Source organism: Ranitomeya variabilis, chromosome 5 (assembly GCF_051348905.1).
Source record: "Ranitomeya variabilis isolate aRanVar5 chromosome 5, aRanVar5.hap1, whole genome shotgun sequence".
NCBI lineage: Eukaryota > Metazoa > Chordata > Amphibia > Anura > Dendrobatidae > Ranitomeya > Ranitomeya variabilis.
Window position 1 is genome coordinate 451,125,946 of NC_135236.1, and position 22,405 is coordinate 451,148,350.

At 44.0% G+C, this 22,405-nt stretch overlaps 1 protein-coding gene across 1 annotated transcript in view; it reads right to left on the reverse strand.

The window, feature by feature from the left end:
• PLXNC1 (plexin C1) overlaps positions 1 to 22,405 on the reverse strand; it is a 551,210-nt gene that overhangs the window by 308,349 nt on the left and 220,456 nt on the right. Inside the window, exon 10 of the mRNA XM_077265401.1 lies at positions 14,646 to 14,776. Coding sequence (XP_077121516.1) covers positions 14,646 to 14,776 — 131 coding nt within the window. The remainder of the gene's footprint in view (positions 1 to 14,645; positions 14,777 to 22,405) is intronic.

Sequence of the window (22,405 nt, forward strand, 5' to 3'; positions counted from 1 at the left end):
ATCATTTCCCTATGCGATTGAGGTCTGATGCAAAAGTGCAGCAGGTGCGATGATATCACTGTATTGCGCCTGCTGTGCGGAGTTACAGCGCGCACACTGCAGAGACCGGATCATCGGGGAAACAGGGACAGGTTAGTTTTCTGTCTTTTTATAAATAAATGCATGCATGCATGGGAACACTTAGAGGCCACAATAAGAGCAAAATTACCTTGTAAGGGTGGTAAAATTGTAATATAGTGTATGCTCTTTTGTGACACCGACAAATATATACATTTTTTGAGGGGTTGGGGGAGGCAATTATGACTCTTAAAGCAAACCTGTAAGCAAGATTTTCAAAACAATGTTATTATTCTATGTATTATGTAAAATAGGAGGCAGGTCACTGAAGGATCAGTGACCTGTCAAATGTCCATAAAGATGCATATGTAAGCAGAGCACCACATACACAGGCTGCTCTGGAGCACGAAAATCTCATTTACTGAAAACTACAAATACAGATTATACAACAACCAAAAGACGAAATTAATCAACCCAGGTATCATTATAATCAGTATAAGGGCTCATTTCCACTGGCGAGAGACAAATCGGTCCGTAATCTGGACCGAAAAAACGGATGTAACGTATGCGATTGTCATGCGAGTGTCATGCGAGTGCAATGCGAGTGCAATGCGATTTTTAATCGCATCATCCGTATAACATCAGTATGACATCCGTATTGCTGTCCGATTTTTATGCACCAGTGTCCTTTGAAAAGCCGGCAATTCAGCGCCGTGTACAGTAAAATCACACTGACAGGTTAGAATAGAGTAGATATATGCACATAGAATGTGTATATATACATATATACATGTCAGTGAGACACCTATATATGTATATTTATATTTAATGCAGCGCTAGATAGCATAAAAGCCGCTAATTCAATTGCCGGCTTTTTCCTTCTCCTTCACAAACCCGACAGGATATGAGACATGGTTTACATACAGTAAACCATCTCATATCCCCATTTTTTTTGCATATTCCACACTACTAATGTTAGTAGTGTGTATGTGCAAAATTTCTGCGCTGTAGCTGCTAAAATAAAGGGTTAAATGGCGGAAAAAATTGGCGTGGGCTCCCGCGCAATTTTCTCCGCCAGAGTGGTAAAGCCAGTGACTGAGGGCAGATATTAATAGCCAGGAGAGGGTCCATGGTTATTGGCCCCCCCCCCGTGGCTAAAAACATCTGCCCCCAGCCACCCCAGAAAAGGCACATCTGGAAGATGCGCCTATTCTGGCACTTGGCCACTCTCTTCCCACTCCCTGTAGCGGTGGGATATGGGGTAATGAAGGGTTAATGCCACCTTGCTATTGGAAGGTGACATTAAGCCAGATTAATAATGGAGAGGCGTCAATTATGACACCTATCCATTATTAATCCATTTGTCTGAAAGGGTTAAAAAACACACACACACACATGATTAAAAAGTATTTTAATGAAAGAAACAAACAGGTTGTTTTAATAATTTATTGCTCTCTCAATCCATCAGCAACACCCTCGCTTGGCAAAATAATAAACACACAAGATACATACCTTCTGATGTCCTATCATGTCCCACGAGGTAATCCATCTGAAGGGGTTAACTAATATTACAGGCATGAGCTGCGATAAACCACTCGCTCGTGCCTGTAATCCCCCGGGTGCTGAAAGGAAAGCAGAGTGATCTATACTTACATTCAGTCGCGGTGATGCGCCCCTGCTGGATGTTCTCATGAACTGCAGCCTGGGAACTTTTTCCCAAGCTCCAGGTCATATGAGGACATCCACCAGGGGGCGCATCACCGCGACTGAAGGAAATGTAGGTCAATGACCTACATTTCCTTCATTCTCCGGGGAATTACAAGCACGAGCACAGCTGCCTTTGCAGGGCTCCTGCTTGTAAATTATTTTAACCCCTTCAGATGGATTACCTCGTGGGACGTGACGGTTCAACAGAGGGTATGTATCTTGTGCATTTATTGTTTTGCCAAGCGAGGGTCAGCAAATAGATTGAGAGAGCAATAAAATATTAAAAAAACCGCTGTGTTTATTTCATTAAAATACTTTTAAATCATGTGTGTGTGTGTTTTTTAACCCTTTCAAACAATTGGATTAATAATGGATAGGTGTCATCATTGACGCCTCTCCATTATTAATCTGGCTTAATGTCACCTTACAATAGCAAGGTGGCATTAACCCTTCATTACCCCATATCCCACCGCTACAGGGAGTGGGAAGAGAGTGGCCAAGTGCCAGAATAGGCGCATCTTCCAGATGTGCCTTTTCTGGGGTGGCTGGGGGCAGATGTTTTTAGCCAGGGGGGGGGCCAATAACCATGGACCCTCTCCTGGCTATTAATATCTGCCCTCAGTCACTGGCTTAACCACTGGCGGAGAAAATTGCGCGGGAGCCCACGCCAAGTTTTTCCGCCATTTAACCCTTTATTTGAGCAGCTACAGCGGCCAAATTTTGCACATACACACTACTAACATTAGTAGTGTGGAATATGCAAAAAAAGGGGATATGAGATGGTTTACTGTATGTAAACCATGTCTCATATCCTGTCGGGTTTGTGAAGGAGAGAGCAAAAGCCTGCAATTGAATTAGCGGCTTTTATGCTATCTAGCGCTGCATTAAATATAAATATACATATATAGGTGTCTCACTGACATATATATATGTATATATACACATTCTATGTGTATATATCTAGTCTATTCTAACCTGTCAGTGTGATTTTACTGTACACCGCGCTGAATTGCCGGCTTTTCAAAGGACACCGGTGCGTAAAAATCGGACAGATCTCGCATGGTGCGAGTGCTGTGCGATTTTTTTCTCGCACCCATTGACTTGCATTGGCGAGTCTCGTCCGAGACTCGCAGCAAATCGCAGCATGCTGCGATTTTTTTCTCAGTCCGATTTTGGCAGAGAAAAAAATCGCAAATGAAAAGACACCTATTGAATAACATTGGTCCGAGTGCAATCCGATTTTTTATCGGATTGCACTCGACCGTTTTCCTCGCCAGTGGAAATGAGCCCTAACAGTGCCAACCTGAGAGTGTCTGTAGGTTACTTAGCAAAATCCTGCTGAGAGGTTGGCTTTAAAATCAGTATGTTAGATCCAGACAACCCCTTTCATCACTTTTTTTTTCTCGAGCTGAAAAGTTGCATTTGAAATCAATAACATACTCCCATTTTTATACAATTTAATTGGTGCGCTGCTTATCTTCCTTATATTTCAGAAAGCTGATCAATCTCAACATGGACAATTTTTATTTATATTGATGAAACTGCCATTGATAGTTTTGAAGGTAGGGAGTGAGACTCACTATTTTACCAGGGTTCATCATTACTCTTTAGAAACTTCATATTTCATTGGTTGTTCATGAGAATCTTTAGATCATGCTATACCATGCATTCATAGCAAAACTGATGATAAAATAGTTGAGATGTGCTACAACAAGGCTGTCATCAGGGCAATGAGGATGCCATGAGAGAGTTTGGAGATGTTTTACTAGACAAAGTCATAAGTGCATCTATTTTTTTATTAATTAGACAGTTATTAGGTACAAATGCAGCGGGTATCAGAGGGATCTTTGGAATAGCAAATTTGAGCTGTGTTAAAACCCACGTGTTTGCTGCTTTATTAGACAGGGATATAGGGTGCGTCTGAGCATGCTCAGCCAACAGGATTAGGCTGGTTTCACAATTGCGTTTTTGAACGCATGCGTTTTTTAAAAAAAACGCATGGTGCAAAAACGCATGTAAACGCGTGTAAACGCTGCGTTTTTTTGACGCATGCGTTAAACGCGTGCATAAAAAAAAGCAGCGTTTACACGCGTTTACATGCGTTTTTGCATGCGTTTGCGTTTTTTTGAACATTTTTTCAAAAAAAAAAAAAGATAACCAGACACAAACAATGGGAATAGAGAGGGCGTATATGATTGTCTCTCAATATATAGACCCTAGGGGGACAGAAATTTTCAGAGCTTGCTACTGTTTCCGGTGTCACGATGGATCTTTCTATGGATAACTTTTATTTCAAACTGGAGTTCAGCTTCAAGATTTTCCTTGCCTGTGTTTTTGCTTGGGAGCAAGACCGAAACCACCAAAGATGGAGAAGGAGACAGCGTCGGCGTTTTTGGAGGCACCCCATCATTGAAGTGCGTGAGAGCCGTGGAGCATATCACACGCTCTATGGGGAGCTGAATGCCAACCCGGAGAAATTCCAGGATTATACCAGAATGTCTCAAGATTCTTTCCGGGATTTACTGGCTCGTGTTGAAGGATCCATAAGGCGACAGGACACACGGCTCCGTAGAGCGATTCCACCTGAGGAACGTCTGTTAGTGACATTACGGTACGTTCAAAAACTAAACCAATGACCGTCAACTTTGTTGTTATGACATGTTTTCTATGTTTGTTTATTTTTTTATTTTATTTTTTTTAAACACACCATTAAGAGCCGATTTAAAATGTTTTTTTTGTTTCTTTTTCTTCTAGATTTCTTGCCACAGGAGAGAGTTTATCTTCCCTGCACTTCCAATACCGCCTTGGAATCTCAACCCTCTCCGGAATTGTTGTGGACACCTGTCGTGCGTTATGGAATGTACTCCGTGAGGAGTTTATACCCGTACCCACCGTGGACATGTGGCGGGAAATTTCAACTACATTTTTGAACGTGTGTGATTTCCCCAACTGTTTAGGGGCGGTGGATGGAAAGCACATCCGCATTGTCAAACCTGCCAGAACCAGATCTGAGTTTTATAATTATAAAAAATATTTTTCGGTAGTGCTCATGGCAATAGCGGATGCGGAGTGTCGCTTCATCGCCGTGGATATTGGAGGTTTTGGCCGTGGCAATGATTCCCAGACCTTCAAGAGCTCAGATATGGGCCGTCGGGTGTATGGCAACAATTTTAATTTTCCCCCTCCACACCCTCTTCCCAACACTCAAGGCCCACCGCTGCCATTTGTTATGGTTGGGGATGAGGCCTTCCAGATGTGTGAAAATCTCCTAAAGCCCTATTCTAGTAGGGACTTGGACCACACTAGAAGAATATTCAACTACAGACTGACCAGGGCCAGAAGAACCGTAGAGTGCAGCTTTGGCATTCTTGTTGCTAAATGGCGCATTCTTGCAACAGCCATCAATCTAAAAGTGGAAACAGTGGACGAGGTGGTCAAAGCCTGTGTGGTTCTACACAATTATATAATGGCTAAGGAGCGACCCCACATTGAACTTGATGAACCTGTTTCACACCCATTGCCTGATTTTCACCATCACCCGATGCGGTCAACTGCAGCCGTTGGTCTTATGCGGGACCAATTTGCGGCCTATTTTGTGTCCGATATTGGACGTGTGTCATGGCAGGACAATGTTGTGTAAATGTCCTGTTGTATGTTTATGTTTACCAATTATTAAACACTGATACAAATTTTTCTAATTAATAAACTTTTTTGTGTCCAAAGATGGGCAGTAGATATGTATATCATATTTTGTAATCCAAAACCAGGAGTGGGTGACATTTAATGAGGTAATAATTTTTATTTTTTCATCGTAATTGACCTCTGTTGAACTCCCTATTTTGGTTTTCAAAGAATGATATAAAACACGGGCCCCATACTTATAATAATGGTACAAAATTTTTATTTATTTATTGGTAATCTTGTTGACGTCATTGCGTCAATACTGTCACGGTCTCTATACCCATCAAGTCAAGTGTAAGAAATAATAAATTCATGATAAACATATACATGATCATGAATTCACAATTTCTTACACCTGGCCAGGTGAGCATAGATATGTAGCGTGTGACAAACATTGTCCCATCAGTTTGACAACCATTGTAACATAATGTGCTATATAGAATATGGTGAATATACAAGGCAGTAATCAACTTAATCGGTCAGGTGTCTATTTTGACATCTGACCGGTTCAGTTGAGTTCTGAACTTGAATTCCACCATTTTCTCTTTGTACAGTGACACTACACTAGGTACAAAAATAAGAGTATGGAAATAAATAATATTTTTTTGGCCAACTCAGATCTGTATACTAAAGAAACACATATAGATGTTGTCTTGTATTTTATACTACTGGAGATATGTTTTGGCCAAAATAATAAGTGTGTGGCGAAGTTTATTGATGTGTATTGAGAGGGGTGAAAGACAAAATAAACCAAGCATAATTGTTGCAAATAAACTTTTTTTTTATTGATTAAACACAAAGAAATTTTTTTTTTTTACCGCGACGGGTTGTACCGCGCCGGCGTGGGGTGGAGTGACGTATCTGGGGGGTGTTCAGAACTGAAGCCTGGCTCACCGTGGAGGAGGCAGAGGTGGCAGGAGAAGGGGCAATAAAACTGGAAGGGTCTGGAAGTTCGGGGATGGGGCTTAAAACATGAGGGGCTTGAGACACACTGGAAGGTTGAGACACAACAGACAATAGAGACACATCGGTAGGTGATGGGGGAGGAATATTCAGAGTTTTTTGTTTTTTATGAGTTTTTCCGGTTTGCCTTTGGGTTCTCCTGGTAGGGGGATGTATTCTTGGGCTAGGATGTTGAGTGTTGGCGGGAGACACGTCAGGACCCGGCTCCACAATTACACAGTCCGTCTCCATTGTGGAGCGCTCGGCAACATCTGAGTCCAACAGCATTGTAGTGAGGGGGAAAGATAAAGCCCCGCCTGGGTCCTGGTGCCTCGTTGGGGGGGGGGGGACTAAAACCCTCCCAGGATCCTGGTGCCTCGTTGGGGGGGGGAACATAAAACCCTCCCAGGGTCCTGGTGCCTCGTTGGGGGGGGGGAAAACAAAGCCCATACCAGTGTCCTGCTGCATTGCTGTTGGGGGGGAACATAAAGCCGTGGCAGGGTCCTGCTGCATCATGGGGGGGCCGGTGCGATACGCCATGCCTGGGTCCTGCTGCATGGGGGGGTGGGCCGTCCTATACGCCTGGCCTGGGTCCTGCTGCATCGGGGGGTGTCCTGCCCGGAAAGCAATGCCTCGGTCCTGCTGCATCGGGGGGTGTCCTGCCCGGAAAGCAATGCCTCGGTCCTGCTGCATCGGGGGGGGTCCGGTCCGATATGCCCTGGATGGGTCCTGCTGCATCGGGAGGGGGCCGGGCCGATAAGCCATGCCAGGGTCCTGCGTCATCATGGTGTCAGCAGGGGAGGTCCAAGCCGGAGCAGCGGTTGTCACGGTGGTGGCGGTGGGATGTCCAACAGCACTCGTCATCGTGTTGGCGCTGTAGTGGAGTACACCTGTGGATGGAATAGAGGTGGCCGTGCAGTGGTATGCAGCAGCGGTAGGAATGGTGTTTAATAGTGACAGTGACAGCACAGTAGGATATGCCGCCACATTACGACTCTGACTCTGCTGCATAGTCTGCACAAAAGCAACATTGCAGGCCTGCATCACACTCAGCTGGAGATCAGGGCTAAGGTGTTCCGACATGCCCTGTTGGATTTGATTAAAAAAATGATGAGCTGGCTTCTTGAGGTCGGCTTTCACTTGATCAACGCTTTTGGCGACATCCTGGATGCGACAATGTAAGAGATTATGGGACACATCCATTCTGTCACCTAAAGCCTTGATAGCTTCGTGTAGCACTGAGCTCAAGTGCAAAAACTCGGGCATGACGGACCTATCCGAAGCCCTCTGTCGCTGCCGGGATGTGCCCGCAAAAATGGGTGCAGTGAAAGAGGACTGCGAAAGGGGAAGACCTGATGGGCCAGCCCCCTGGTCTCCAGTGAGTGTGGAAGACCCACCTGGTGCTGCGCTGCTGGATGGCTGGGACGGGTCCGTGGCTGCCGGCTGAAGGACCGCTCCAGAACCTGTTGCGACAGTCGTGCAGTATGTGCTGTGAAAAAAGAAAACAGAAAATTAATACCAAACTATAACAAGACGGTACATCCTGTGGAATTAAAAATGACAGATTATCTCAATGAAATACAACCGGAAGCATGTGAGAAATACTTACGTTCTCATGAGAAGGACCGTTCTTAGAAAGGCCAGCACACGGTGATATTTGTACGGCCGGTGCCTTGCTCCAGAACCACTGGCTGCACGATTCTCATCACGAAGGTCCTTGTTGAAGCGGTCCTTCGTGGAACGCCAACGTGTTCTTACTTTGTCCACTGTGAAATAACAATAAAATATAATGGTCAGAAAAAGGACTTTAGGCCGTGCTCTCTTGACTGTGTGTGATGACAGAAACTCCGAAAAGTTTCTTTCATCACACACAGTCAAGAGAGCCCGGCCAAGGTCTCTGCTGCTTCACACTGCAGTGCAATACTTACTAAATGCATTACGGACCCGTGGCGGGGCATTCTCCCAGCCATCCCACAATGCTTGGGCCACCTCACTCCACAACCGACGTAGCGTACTGTTGACGGCGTGCTGTGGATCCCGGCTGTCCCACAACGGGACTCGCTCCTGGACCAGGGTGATCAGGAGGTCATTATCGATCCGGTCCTCGTCCCGTTGTGATACCTAAAAGTAAAAGAAAATCATTTAAGTTTGCTCAATCACATTAGGAAAAAAAAAAAACAAGAATATGAGAAAGGGCAGGAATATGAAAGACAACTTTAAGAAAAGGATCATACAAGAAAAATTTTAAGAAAATCAAGGGTACAGAAAGGAAGAATCAAGAATATTACAATGAGGACAGTCTTCCTTGTATACATACCCGCTGCCGTCTTCCCACTGGACCTTGACTCCGCTGCTCAGTCCCTCTCTGTCCCTCAGTTGAAGTGCTCTATAAAAAAAAAAAATCAAATTGTCTCATGTGTCGATGTGACAGTCAATACTTACCAAGCTGAAGGACAAAAAACTAACCTCACTGACACGATCCACTTCTGACTGACGTGGCTGGAACTCCTCATCAGATGAATACTCCGTAGAAGACATTCTGATGCATGTTGAAAGAAAAAAATAAAGAAATTAGGACATGTAGATCCAAAAAATTTAAAATAAATGCATTGGCTAGGATATACTCACATTGCTCTGGGTCTTGTCCACCAATGCGTCCGGCCAGGGTCTGGTCTTCTTTTGAGTCTCATGAGAAGTGACCAGAAACTTCCCCCAACCTTCCTTTTATAACCCTGCTGCTATGGGGGAGGCTTATCAGTGTCTAGACAACCTTATCTTCAGTCTATTCAACTTTTGTTTTAAAAACGCATGCGTCAAAAAACGCATGCAAACGCATGTACAAAAAAAACGCATGAGTCCCCATTGACGCCAATGCATTTTTTGTCCAAAAAAAAAACGCATGAAAACGCATGCGTTTTTTTTGGTCCAAAAAACGCCCCTCAAAAATACTACAAGTTGCATTTTTGAAAATGAACGCATGCAGTAAAAAAACGCATGCGATTGAAAACGCGACCAAACGCAAACACATAAAAACGCATGCGTTTTTAATGTTAAATATAGGGGAAAAAAACGCATGCGTTTTTTTTAAAAAAAACGCTGCAGACAAAAACGCAAGTGTGAAACCAGCCTTAGAACTAATGGAATAAAAATGCATTTGCAAGTGTGGGCTGGTCATGATTATTGGGGTGACAGCTACTTCTCATGCAGATTTAAAAATTGGTTAAATTCTTACTTCTGTATGTACATAAAACTGGAGACCACATTATTACTCTTTTAATCTAATAAAAATGATCACCCCTCAAACCCCTCCCACTTTCATTGCAAACATAAAGTACAATGTCAACAAAAGTGCCCCCCAAACACTGTATGATACCTCCACAGTGAATTCCTCCACAGTATTCTTCACACGCCAGTATGATGACCCTACCATACCCCACCTCAACTCACCAAAGTGTGTAACTTCAATACAGTATTCAAATAAATAAGGCAGCACTCTGTATACAGAGTGCTGCATTATTTATCTGATGGTATATGAGTTGGTGACTCTAGGTTAGCACCTGTTCACACCTAGTCTATGTTTGGATGTGACAGTTAGTTTTTTTTAATTTGTATTCAATACAGTATTGTCACGGTTCCACAACTCAGTGTGATACAGTCACTGACAGCGCGGTCATCCAATCTAATAGAGTGGTGTGCTGAAGCTGTCAGTGTGTTGATTGACAGCATGACTATCCAATCTGATACTGGAATGCGTTGCCTGTCTCCAAGTGTTCATTACCCCAAGTGATTGCCATGCTAATTAACTGAGCTGTTTCAGACATACGTTCAGCTAGCGAGGCTTGTACTTCCTATGCCTTGAGTTCGGTATGCTTGATCTTTTGTTGCCTGACCTTGGACTTCACTTTGACCATTCGTTTGTTTAACCCCTTCTGCTCTGATTCGCTATCCTCCTCATATTCTGACCTCGGAACATTACCTGACCACGCTTTTGTCTCTTCCTTCTGTATATGATGAACCCTCCTGGCTTTTGACCTTGGTCTCCTTGACTATTCTGACTCATGTCTTGGCCTTAAGAAGTGGCTAGCATCATAAGTATGATCCCTCAACCGCGACCCCTACATAGCCCTCCATGCAATATAATGGGCCTACATATTGTATAATGGACACACACCTGACCTCACTGTATAATGTCCCCCACTAGCCCTCCAACCAGCATAATGGCTCCATCTCAGTACGATGGACCTCATAATATCCTTCATACTATATAATTACTTGCATAGAGTATAATGTTCCCCAAATAACCCTCCATAAAGTATAAAGGCTCCCACATAGCCCTCCAAATATTATATTAGCATCCATATTGCCCTCTATATAGTATAATGCTCTCCTCATAGTCTTCCATATAGTAGCATGCATCATATAGTAATCTATATAGTATAATGCACCCACATAGTCCTCCATATAGTAGAATGCACTCCCCATAGTCCATACGGTATAAAGCTATCCTCATAGTCCCACAGAAGTTGTTCAGGTAGTGTATCTAATCCAGGATGGCACATCAACGTGAGCTATGGCAAGAAGGGTAGCTGTGTCTGTCAACACAGTGTCCAGAGCATGGAGCAGATACCAGGAGACAGGCCAGTACACCAGGAGACATGGAGGGGGCCTTAAGAGGACAACAAGCAAAAAAAAGCAGGACCGCTACCTTCTCCTTTGTGCAAGGAGGAATAGAAGAAGCAGTGCAAGAGCCCTGAAAAATGACCTCCAGCATTCCACTAACATTCATGTGTCTGTTCAAACTGTCAAAAACAGACATGAGGGTGGTATGAGGGCCCAATGTCCACAATTGGGTGTTGTGCTTACAGCCCAACACTGTGCAGTGTGATTGCCATTTGCCAGAAGACACCAAATTTGGCAGATTTGACATTGACGTTCTGTGCTCTTCACGCATGAGAGAAGGTTCACACTTAGGATATGTGACAGACATAGCAGAGTCTGGAGACACCGTGGAGAACGTTCTGCTGCTGTAATAATCTCCAGCATGATCGGTCAGTAATGGTGTGGGGAAGCAGTTCTTTGGAGGGTTGCATAGCCCTCAATATGCTAGCCAGGGGTACCCTGATGCCATTAGGTACCAGGATGATATCCTCAGACCATTGTGAGACCATATAAAGGTACACTGTGCCATGGGTTTCTTCTGATGCATGACAATGCTAGACCTCATGTGGCTGAAGTGTGTCAGCAGTTTCTGCATGATGAGGGCATTGATGCTATGGACAGGCTTGCCCGTTCCCCAGGCCTGAATCCAATTGAACACATCTGGGACATCATGGATTGTTCCATTCACCAATCTCATTACAACACAGACTCTCCAGGAGTCGACTGATGATTTAATCCACGTCTGGGAGGAAATTCCTCAGGAGAACATCCCTCATCAGGAGCATGCCCAGGCATTGTGGGGAGGTCATACAGGCATGTGGAGGCCAAAAACACTACTGCGCATCATCTCCTTGTCTAGAGGCATTTCCACCAAAGTAGGATCAGCCTGTAATTTGATTTTCCACTTATTTGCAACTGGAACATTTTATTAAGTGATATTTTAGTGTTCCCTTTATGGCTTGAGCAGTGTATTTGGTCACCTATCAACTAGCAACAATTCTGTCTCTCACAGCCCTGTTAGTTTTTCTTTAAGAAGCCCTTCTACTCTGCATTCAATACCTGTATTATTTGCACAAATCTGAACTAGTTACCTACATAAAAGACACATGTCCACATGCTCAATCAATCACACTCCAACGTCTCCAACATAGACAAGACCAAAGAGATGTCTAAAGACACCAGGGACAAATTGTAGACCTGCACAAGGCTGAGATGGTCTACAGGAGAATATTCAAGCTTGGTGAGAAAACAACAATTGTTGGCACAATTTTTAGAAAATGGAAGAAACACAAAATTACTATCAATCCTCCTCGGCCTGGGGCTCCATGCAAGAACTCACCTTGTGGGTAAGAATGATTCAGTGATAAATCAGGAATCAGCCCAGAACTACATGGGAGGATCTGGTCAATTACCTGAAGAGAGCTGGAACCACAGTCTCAAACATTACTATTAGTAACACACTATGCTTTGATGGATAAAAATCCAGCAGGGAACGCAAGGTCCCCCTGCTCATGCCAGCACATGTCTAGACCTTTTTGAAGTTCGCCCATGACCATATGGATGACCAGAGGAGGCATGGGAGAAAGTCACGTCGTCAGATGAGACCAAAATAGATCTTTTTGATATCAACTTCACTCGCCATGTTTGGAGGAAGAAGCAGGATGAGTACAACCCCAATAACACTGTCCCAACCATCAAGCAAGGTGGGGGGTGCTTTTCTGAAAAGGAGACAGGATGACTGCACTGTATTGAAGAGAGGATGGATGGGGTCATGTATCACAAGATTTTGGCCAACAACCACCCTCCCTCAGTAAGAGCATTGAAAATAGGTTGTGGCTGGGTCTTCCCACATTACAGTGACCTGAAACACACAGCCAGGAAAACTAAGGAGTGGCTCCGTATTTCAAGGGTCTGGAGTGGCCTAGCCAGTCTCCAGACCTTAACCCAATAAAAAATCTTTGGAGGAAGATGAAATTCAATGTTGCCCAGCAACAGCCCTGAAACCTGAAAGATCTGGAGAAGATTTATATGGAGGATTGGGCCAATATCCTTGCTGCAGTGTGTGCAAACTTGGTGAAGAACTACAGGAAATGTCTGATCTTGTAATTGCAAATGAAGGTTTCTGTACCAAATATGAAGTTCTGTTTTTCTATTGTATCAAATACTTATTTCATGCAATAAAATTGAAATTAATTATGTAAAAATCATATAATGTGAGTTTCTGGATTTGTTTTTAAGATTTTGTCTTTCACAGTTGAAGCGCAGCTACGATAAAAATTACAGACCTCTCCATTCATTGTAGATGGGAAAACTTACAAAATCGGCAATGTATCAAATACTTATTTTCCTCACTTTATATCATTTTCAGACTAAGCTGTTGTGTGTGTACATTAGGAATAACAGTATTTCTGGCCATTATATGATTTGTATACTGCAATTTCCAGGAGTTCTGTACTAGCTGCTATGATGTTTCTCATAAACAGTGCATCGAGTGTTGTAGCACTCGGCCCAGTTTTACTCTATGGGCCAGCTCAGATCTGCGATTATTTTCTCAGGCCAAGTCAAGACTCCGCTCACTTGAACCCATATAAGTGTATGGGTGTGAGTGACACAACGCACAGCACTATGATATCACCCGAGTATGGTGCGACATACGATGATACCAGCAGCAGAGGGGATGGAGAAATTAAATTCTCTGTCACCTCTGAAGCTGTGCTCTGATCCTCTCTGTGTGAGGATCGGAGCACAGTAGTGTTGACACTCGACTCCCGTTCGCAGCAGAGCAGGAGCCGTGGGTCATATTCATATCGCATCCGATGCTCTCGCTTCAGATACCATACCCTGGTGTGACTCCAGCCTTACTTGAAGATGCAGTATCATCTAAGTGTCTGGGCCTTTCTTCCTCTGCAGCTGCTCTTCTCTATAGACTTCAATAGGCAGCAACTGTTACATGATTTCTCAATGAAACCTCTCTGGTTCATGTGTGCAGAATGTAAAGTGAATTCATTAGTGCTATATGCAAGAGGGAAAGGAAGGCAATACAAAGATATCTTCGGTTGTACTACTACTTGACTAATAAAATTCTTAAAGAAACTCTGCCACTAACTTTTTTATTCATTAAATTTGTATGTACATGCATATAATGTAGTGTCTGTGGATTAATATATTAATCTACCGCTGTTTTCTTTGGTGTCCAGCGCTGTTCTGCTCTGCTTTTCTGTGATGTGACCACTCTGCAGTCTCTTTTGGGTCACACTGCGCTCTGCGTGACCTGGGAATCGATTTTACAATAAAATCCTATGGAGCATCAGAACAAGGCAATATAGGATTTCATATGTAAAGTCGACTTCCAGCCCACGTATAGAGTATAGAATGAGCTGGCTAGTTGCAATTGCTCTGATGTCTCTCAGAAGAGCAGAAGAACTGTGTTGGATTGTGGAGAAGGCGGCGGTAGATGAATATATTAATACACTCACTACATTACAAGCATGTACACACATTTAAATGTATAAAAAAGTTAGTGGGAGTGATTCTTTAAATGATAGCTACTTTAGAAACAGGCTTCATACAGTACAGGCTTCATGCAGAGACATACTTACACTTCAGGTTTGCAGCTGCTGGTATCAAATAAAAGTACCCTTTGCAGTTCCTGCAAATTTTCACCACTAATAAAGATATTTTTCATGCCTGCTGAAGAAACCCTGTCAACTTGCATGTTTTTAATATTGACCTGGAAGAGAAAATGGGGTAGAGATAGTATTAAGTTAACATAGTAATGGAATGTTCACATGTAGTTTTTGATACAAATATTTCTGCATGCAATATGCCTGGAAAACAGCAGCAGACATTCCACACATTTGTATGTGTTTTCTGTGCATTGTTATGCATTTTTGTGCTTTTTACTGCTGATAAGTTTGGTTGGTATGGGTTAGGTAAAAACTGCAGTAAAACACTGAAAGAATTGATGTAGTGGTTGCATTTATGCACATTTATTCTAAGCACATTTTTCAAAGTAACTTGCAGTTAATCATGGCAGAATCTAACACTCATATCTTTTCTCTTCATACAGGTATATAGCTCAGTCAACTACTGCATAGATCCTGCATGTCTTCAGTCATTTCTACTCCTTGTCTGCAAGCATATCTAATGGTATATAGCTCATTCATCTTACTCTGCTGGTCCCTTAATGCTGTGATGTCATGTAACTTTCTCAAGGAGGTTTATGATCCATGTAGGCCTGCAAACTTTTTTATTTGTCACTACATTTATTGTCTCTTGCTGTTTTAAATTAGTTGATTGATTGCTAATGAGGTAAAATAGTGATAGATCTTAGAGCAAGCCTCCTATATATTTAGACATAGCTTGGGATTGCATTTATGTACATTTATTATAAGTACATTTTTCAAAGTACCTTGCAGTTAATCATTGCATTTAGGCAGGGCATGAGACAGGTAAGACATTTAAACAAACCTATTCCCAGTGCATTTGGATTGCAACAAATATTCACCCTATGCATTTGTATAATTTATATCCAGGCTGTTGCATTCACTCACATACATTGTCCTTGCGTTAACTCTTTACACTCCATCCATATCGGCCCCTTAGGGTATGTGTCCACGTTCAGGATTGCATCAGGATTTGGTCAGGATTTTTCATCAGTATTTGTAAGCCAAAACCAGGAGTGGGTGATAAATGCAGAAGTGGAGCATATGTTTCTATTATACTTTTCCTCTAATTGTTCCACTCCTGGTTTTGGCTTACAAATACTGATGAAAAATCCTGACCAAATCCTGATGCAATCCTGAACGTGGACACATACCCTAAGTCCTTCAGGACGTTTGTACGATCTGCAAGGTACTCCCTCACCATCTTCCCAAACATTCCACTTCTTGTGACAGCACCCCTTGCCTCTGTGCTGTCACAATGGGAGGGTCTGAAAAAACTGTCCTAGAACTTTGCCATTGTTCCCCTGCCTGAGCTGGATTGTACTGATGCCAGTGCTCTCACATGGGAATTTTCTAAGTAATTCCACTACAAGGGCCCTCTGGTATTGCAACATTTAGTACACCTCTCTGCCTCTGGTAGAAGAGATTGAATGTTCTCCTTGTAGCATGGGTCTAGAAGTGTCACCAACCAGTAATGAGTGTTGTTGTGAACTGTGTTTCTGGGCTCCCTCTGGTGGTCACTAACGGTATTGTGTTAGGTATGTCTTGTTGCAGGCCTGAGCTCCAGCTGTGTCGTTAAGCAGCGGGTGTTTCCTATTTGAGTCTCCTCTGGACTCAGTCTCTTGCCTGGCATCGTTGTATCCAGACCTATTTGGTCTCCTCCGGATTCCTTTCAGTCTGCCTCATGCAAGAAAAGCTAAGTCTGTTTTGTACAATTTGGATCGTTTGCATTATTCAGTGTTTTTGTCCAGCTTGCTTTACATTTGATTTTTGACTCGCTGGAAGCTCTAGGGGGCTGATATTCTCCCCCCACACCGTCAGTCGATGTGGGGGTTCTTGAATGTTCAGCGTGGATGTTTTGTAGGGTTTTATGCTAACCGCATAGTCCACTATCTATTTTCTGCTATCTAGACTATTGGGCCTCACTTTGCTGAATCTAGTTCATCTCTACATTTGTGTTTTCCTCTTGCCTCACCGTTATTATTTGTTGGGGGCTTTCTATATCTTTGGGGTTCAATTTCTCTGGAGGCAAGCGAGGTCTTATTTTTTCCCTCTAGGGGTAGTCAGTTCTCCGGCTGGCTCGAGACGTCTAGAACCAACGTAGGCACGTTCACCGGCTACTTTTAGTTGTTTGTGTCAGGATCAGGTATGCGGTTAGCCCAGTTTCCACCTCCCTAGAGCAGTATTTATATTTTTGCTATCTTGCCGGAATATCAGAGATCCTCTGCCATTGGGATCATAACAGAATGCCAGGCCTAAAGAAAATGTTTAATGCATCGCAGAAGCGGGATTAAGAAGAAGTTCTGAGTTTTTGTTTTTTTTTCTGCAGTTTGCCTAGCTTCTTCCATCCCCTTTTTCTCTGAGTGGCTGAAACTCTGCTGCAGATATGAATGTCCAGACTTTGACTTCTAGTGTGGATCAGCTTGCTGCTAGGGTGCAAAGCATTCAGGATTTTGTTATCCATAGCCCTATGTCTGAACCAAAAATACCTATTCCTGAGCCGTTTTTTGGAGATAGATCTAAATTCCTGAATTTTAGGAATAATTGTAAATTGTTTCTGTCTCTGAAACCTCGTTCCTCTGGTGATTCTGCTCAGCAAGTTAAGATTGTTATTTCCTTCTTGCGCGGCGACCCTCAGGATTGGGCCTTCTCTCTGGCGCCAGGAGATCCTGCATTGGTGAATGTTGATGCGTTTTTTCTGGCACTTGGTTTGCTTTATGAGGAGCCTAATCTTGAAAATCAGGCTGAAAAAATGTTGCTGGTTATCTCTCAGGGTCAGGACGAAGCTGAGGTATATTGCCAAAAATTTCGGAAATGGTCCGTGCTTACTTAATGGAATGAGTGTGCACTGGCCGCAAATTTCAGAAATGGTCTTTCTGAAGCCATTAAAGATGTGATGGTGGGGTTTCCTATCCCTACAGGTCTAAATGATTCAATGGCTCTAGCCATTCAAATTGATCGACGTTTGCAGGAGCGCAAATCTGATAATCCTTTGGCGGTGCTGTCTGAACGGTCACTTGATTCTATGCAATGTGACAGAATTCTGACCAGAGCCGAGCGACAAAATCATAGACGTCAAAATGGGTTGTGTTTCTACTGTGGTGATTCAACACATGTTATCTCAGCATGCTCTAAACGTTTAAAGAAAAAAGTTAATCCTGTCGCCATTGGTACATTTCAGCCTAAGTTTATTTTGACTGTGACTTTAATTTGTTCATTATCTTCTTACTCAGTTATGGCTTTTGTGGATTCTGGTGCTACTTTAAGTCTGATGGATTTGTCGTTTGCCAAGCGCTGCGGTTTTGTCCTGGAGCCTTTGGAACATCCTATTCCTCTTAGAGGAATTGATTCTACACCATTGGCAGAGAATAAACCTCAGTATTGGACGCAGGTGACCATGTGCATGACTCCTGTACATCAGGAGGTGATTCGTTTTTTGGTACTGCATAAAATGCATGATGTTGTCGTTTTGGGTCTGCCATGGTTACAGGCCCATAATCCAGTTTTAGATTGGAAAGCTATGACTGTGTCTAGTTGGGGGTGTCAGGGGATTCATGGCGATTCTCCATTGGTGTCTATTGCTTCTTCTACTCCTTCTGAGATCCCTGAGTTTTTGTCAGACTTTCAGGATGTATTTAATGAGGCCAGGTCCAGTGCCCTTCCTCCTCATAGGGACTGTGATTGTGCTATAGATTTGATTCCTGGTAGTAAATTTCCTAAGGGACGACTCTTTAATTTATCTGTGCCAGAGCATGCCGCGATGCGAAGTTATATAAAGGAGTCTTTGGAGAAGGGACATATTCGCCCATCCTCGTCCCCTCTTGGTGCAGGATTCTTTTTTGTGGGCAAGAAAGACGGGTCTCTGAGACCTTGTATTGATTATCGTCTTCTGAATAAGATCACTGTTAAATTTCAGTATCCTTTGCCATTGTTGTCTGATTTGTTTGCTCGGATTAAGGGATCCAGTTGGTTCACCAAGATAGATCTTCGTGGTGCGTATAACCTTGTGCGCATAAAGCAGGGAGATGAATGGAAAACGGCATTTAATACGCCTGAGGGTCATTTTGAGTACCTGGTGATGCCTTTCGGATTATCTAATGCTCCTTCTGTGTTTCAGTCCTTCATGCATGACATCTTCCGGAAATATCTGGATAAATTTATGATTATTTATCTGGATGATATTTTGGTTTTTTCTGATGATTGGGAGTCCCATGTGAACCAGGTCAGGATGGTGTTTCAGGTTTTGCGGGAGAATGCTCTATTTGTGAAGGGCTCAAAATGTACCTTTGGGGTACAGAAGGTTTCTTTTTTGGGTTTTATTTTTTCCCCTTCTACTGTGGAGATGGACCCAGTTAAGGTCCGTGCCATTCATGACTGGACTCAGCCCACGTCTGTTAAGAGCCTGCAGAAGTTCTTGGGCTTTGCTAATTTTTACCGTCGTTTTATCGCTAATTTCTCCAGCGTGGTTAAACCTTTGACGGATATGACCAAGAAGGGTTCTGATGTTGCGAATTGGTCTCCTGCGGCCGTGGAGGCCTTTCGGGAGCTGAAGCGTCGGTGTACTTCAGCGCCAGTCTTGTGCCAGCCGGATGTCTCTCTTCCCTTCCAGGTTGAAGTTGATGCTTCTGAAATTGGTGCAGGGGCTGTTTTGTCGCAAAAAAGTTCTGATGGCTCCGTGATGTAGCCATGCGCAATCTTTTCAAGGAAATTTTCGCCTGCTGAGCGGAACTACGATGTTGGTAATTGGGAGTTGTTGGCCATGAAGTGGGCATTTGAGGAGTGGCGACATTGGCTCGAGGGAGCTAGACATCGTGTGGTGGTCTTGACTGATCATAAAAATCTGATTTACCTCGAGTCTGCCAAGCGCCTGAATCCTAGACAGGCCCGTTGGTCGTTGTTTTTCTCCCGTTTTGACTTTGTGGTCTCGTACCTGCCTGGTTCGAAGAACGTGAAGGCTGATGCACTTTCTAGGAGTTTTGTGCCTGATTCTCCGGGAGTCTCTGAGCCGGCTGGTATTCTCAGAGAGGGAGTAATTTTGTCTGCCATTTCCCCAGATTTGCGACGAGGGCTGCAAAAATTTCAGGCTGATAGGCCTGATCGTTGTCCACCAGAGAGATTGTTTGTCCCTGATGGATGGACCAACAGAGTTATTTCTGAGGTTCATTCTTCGGTGTTGGCGGGACATCCTGGGATTTTCGGTACCAGAGATTTGGTGGCCAGGTCCTTTTGGTGGCCTTCCTTGTCGCGGGATGTGCGTTCTTTTGTGCAGTCCTGTGGGATTTGTGCTCGGGCTAAGCCTTGCTGTTCTCGTGCCAGCGGGTTGCTTTTGCCCTTGCCTATCCCGAAGAGGCCTTGGACGCACATTTCCATGGATTTCATTTCAGATCTTCCGGTGTCTCGGAAGATGTCTGTCATCTGGGTGGTGTGCGATCGTTTTTCTAAAATGGTCCATTTGGTGCCCTTGCCTAAGTTGCCTTCCTCCTCTGATTTGGTTCCTTTGTTCTTTCAGAATGTGGTTCGTTTGCATGGCATCCCTGAGAATATTGTATCTGACAGAGGATCCCAGTTTGTGTCCAGATTCTGGCGATCCTTTTGTGCTAAGATGGGTATTGATTTGTCTTTTTCGTCGGCTTTTCATCCTCAGACTAATGGCCAGACCGAGCGAACTAATCAGACGTTAGAGACTTATTTGAGATGTTTTGTTTCTGCTGATCAGGACGACTGGGTTACCTTTTTGCCACTGGCCGAGTTTGCCCTTAATAATCGGGCTAGTTCTGCCACCTTGGTTTCACCCTTTTTCTGCATCTCTGGTTTTCATCCTCGTTTCTCCTCGGGTCAGGTTGAACCTTCTGACTGTCCTGGGGTTGATTCTGTGGTGGATAGGTTGCAGCGGATTTGGAACCATGTGGTGGACAATTTGAAATTGTCACAAGACAAGGCCAAGCGGTTTGCCAACCGCCGCCGCGGTGTGGGTCCCCGACTTCGTGTTGGGGATTTGGTTGTCTTCTCGGCATGTTCCTTTGAAAGTCTCCTCTCCTAAGTTCAAGCCTAGCTTTATCGGTCCTTATAAGATTTTGGAAATCCTTAACCCGGTGTCTTTTCGCTTGGACCTTCCAGCGTCTTTTGCTATTCATAATGTGTTCCATAGGTCCTTGTTGCGGCGGTACGTGGTGCCTATGGTTCCTGCTGTTGAGCCTCCTGCCCCGGTTTTGGTTGAGGGCGAGTTGGAGTACGTGGTGGAGAAGATTCTGGATTCTCGTATCTCTAGATGGAAACTCCAGTATTTAGTTAAGTGGAAAGGCTATGGTCAGGAGGATAATTCCTGGGTTGTCGCCTCTGATGTTCATGCGGCTGATTTGGTTCATGCCTTTCACGCTGCTCATCCTGATCGCCCTGGGGGTCTTGGTGAGGGTTCGGTGACCCCTCCTCAAGGGGGGGGGTACTGTTGTGAACTGTGTTTCTGGGCTCCCTCTGGTGGTCACTAACGGTATTGTGTTAGGTATGTCTTGTTGCAGGCCTGAGCTCCAGCTGTGTCGTTAAGCAGCGGGTGTTTCCTATTTGAGTCTCCTCTGGACTCAGTCTCTTGCCTGGCATCGTTGTATCCAGACCTATTTGGTCTCCTCCGGATTCCTTTCAGTCTGCCTCATGCAAGAAAAGCTAAGTCTGTTTTGTACAATTTGGATCGTTTGCATTATTCAGTGTTTTTGTCCAGCTTGCTTTACATTTGATTTTTGACTCGCTGGAAGCTCTAGGGGGCTGATATTCTCCCTCCACACCGTCAGTCGATGTGGGGGTTCTTGAATGTTCAGCGTGGATGTTTTGTAGGGTTTTCTGCTAACCGCATAGTCCACTATCTATTTTCTGCTATCTAGACTATTGGGCCTCACTTTGCTGAATCTAGTTCATCTCTACGTTTGTGTTTTCCTCTTGCCTCACCGTTATTATTTGTTGGGGGCTTTTTATATCTTTGGGGTTCAATTTCTCTGGAGGCAAGCGAGGTCTTATTTTTTCCCTCTAGGGGTAGTCAGTTCTCCGGCTGGCTCGAGACATCTAGAACCAACGTAGGCACGTTCACCGGCTACTTTTAGTTGTTTGTGTCAGGATCAGGTATGCGGTTAGCCCAGTTTCCACCTCCCTAGAGCAGTATTTATATTTTTGCTATCTTGCCGGAATATCAGAGATCCTCTGCCATTGGGATCATAACAGAGTGTCACCCAAAATTTTTATAATGCAAGTGTCACGTGAAACGCAGATCAACATAAAGTCAGCCATGTGTGCCAGACTGCTAACAGGCAAGACTTCCGTGTCCTCACCAACAGGACGACTGACCATGCTGTCCTCCTTTTCCTTATCATCCTCCTTCTCCCTGTCCTCAGGCCATCTCCGCTGAACAGATGGTATGACAGCTGTGTTTGTAGTACCATCTATAAAAAAAGTATAAATAAAAAGTAGCTCCTGTTCTTCCTCCTCCTCCTCATTGACTACCAATCCACGTTGAGAAGACATGAGGCTGGGCTGAGTGTAATCCTCCTGTATGGTTCCTTGCTCCATGTCCTCGTGCTCTGCCTGCAATGCATCCTCTTTAATTGTAAGCAGAGAGGTTTTCAGAATGCTGAGAAGCAGGATGGTGATGCTAATTATGGCGTCATCGCCGCTCACCATCTTGCAGTCCTCAAAGTTTTGGAGGATGGTAC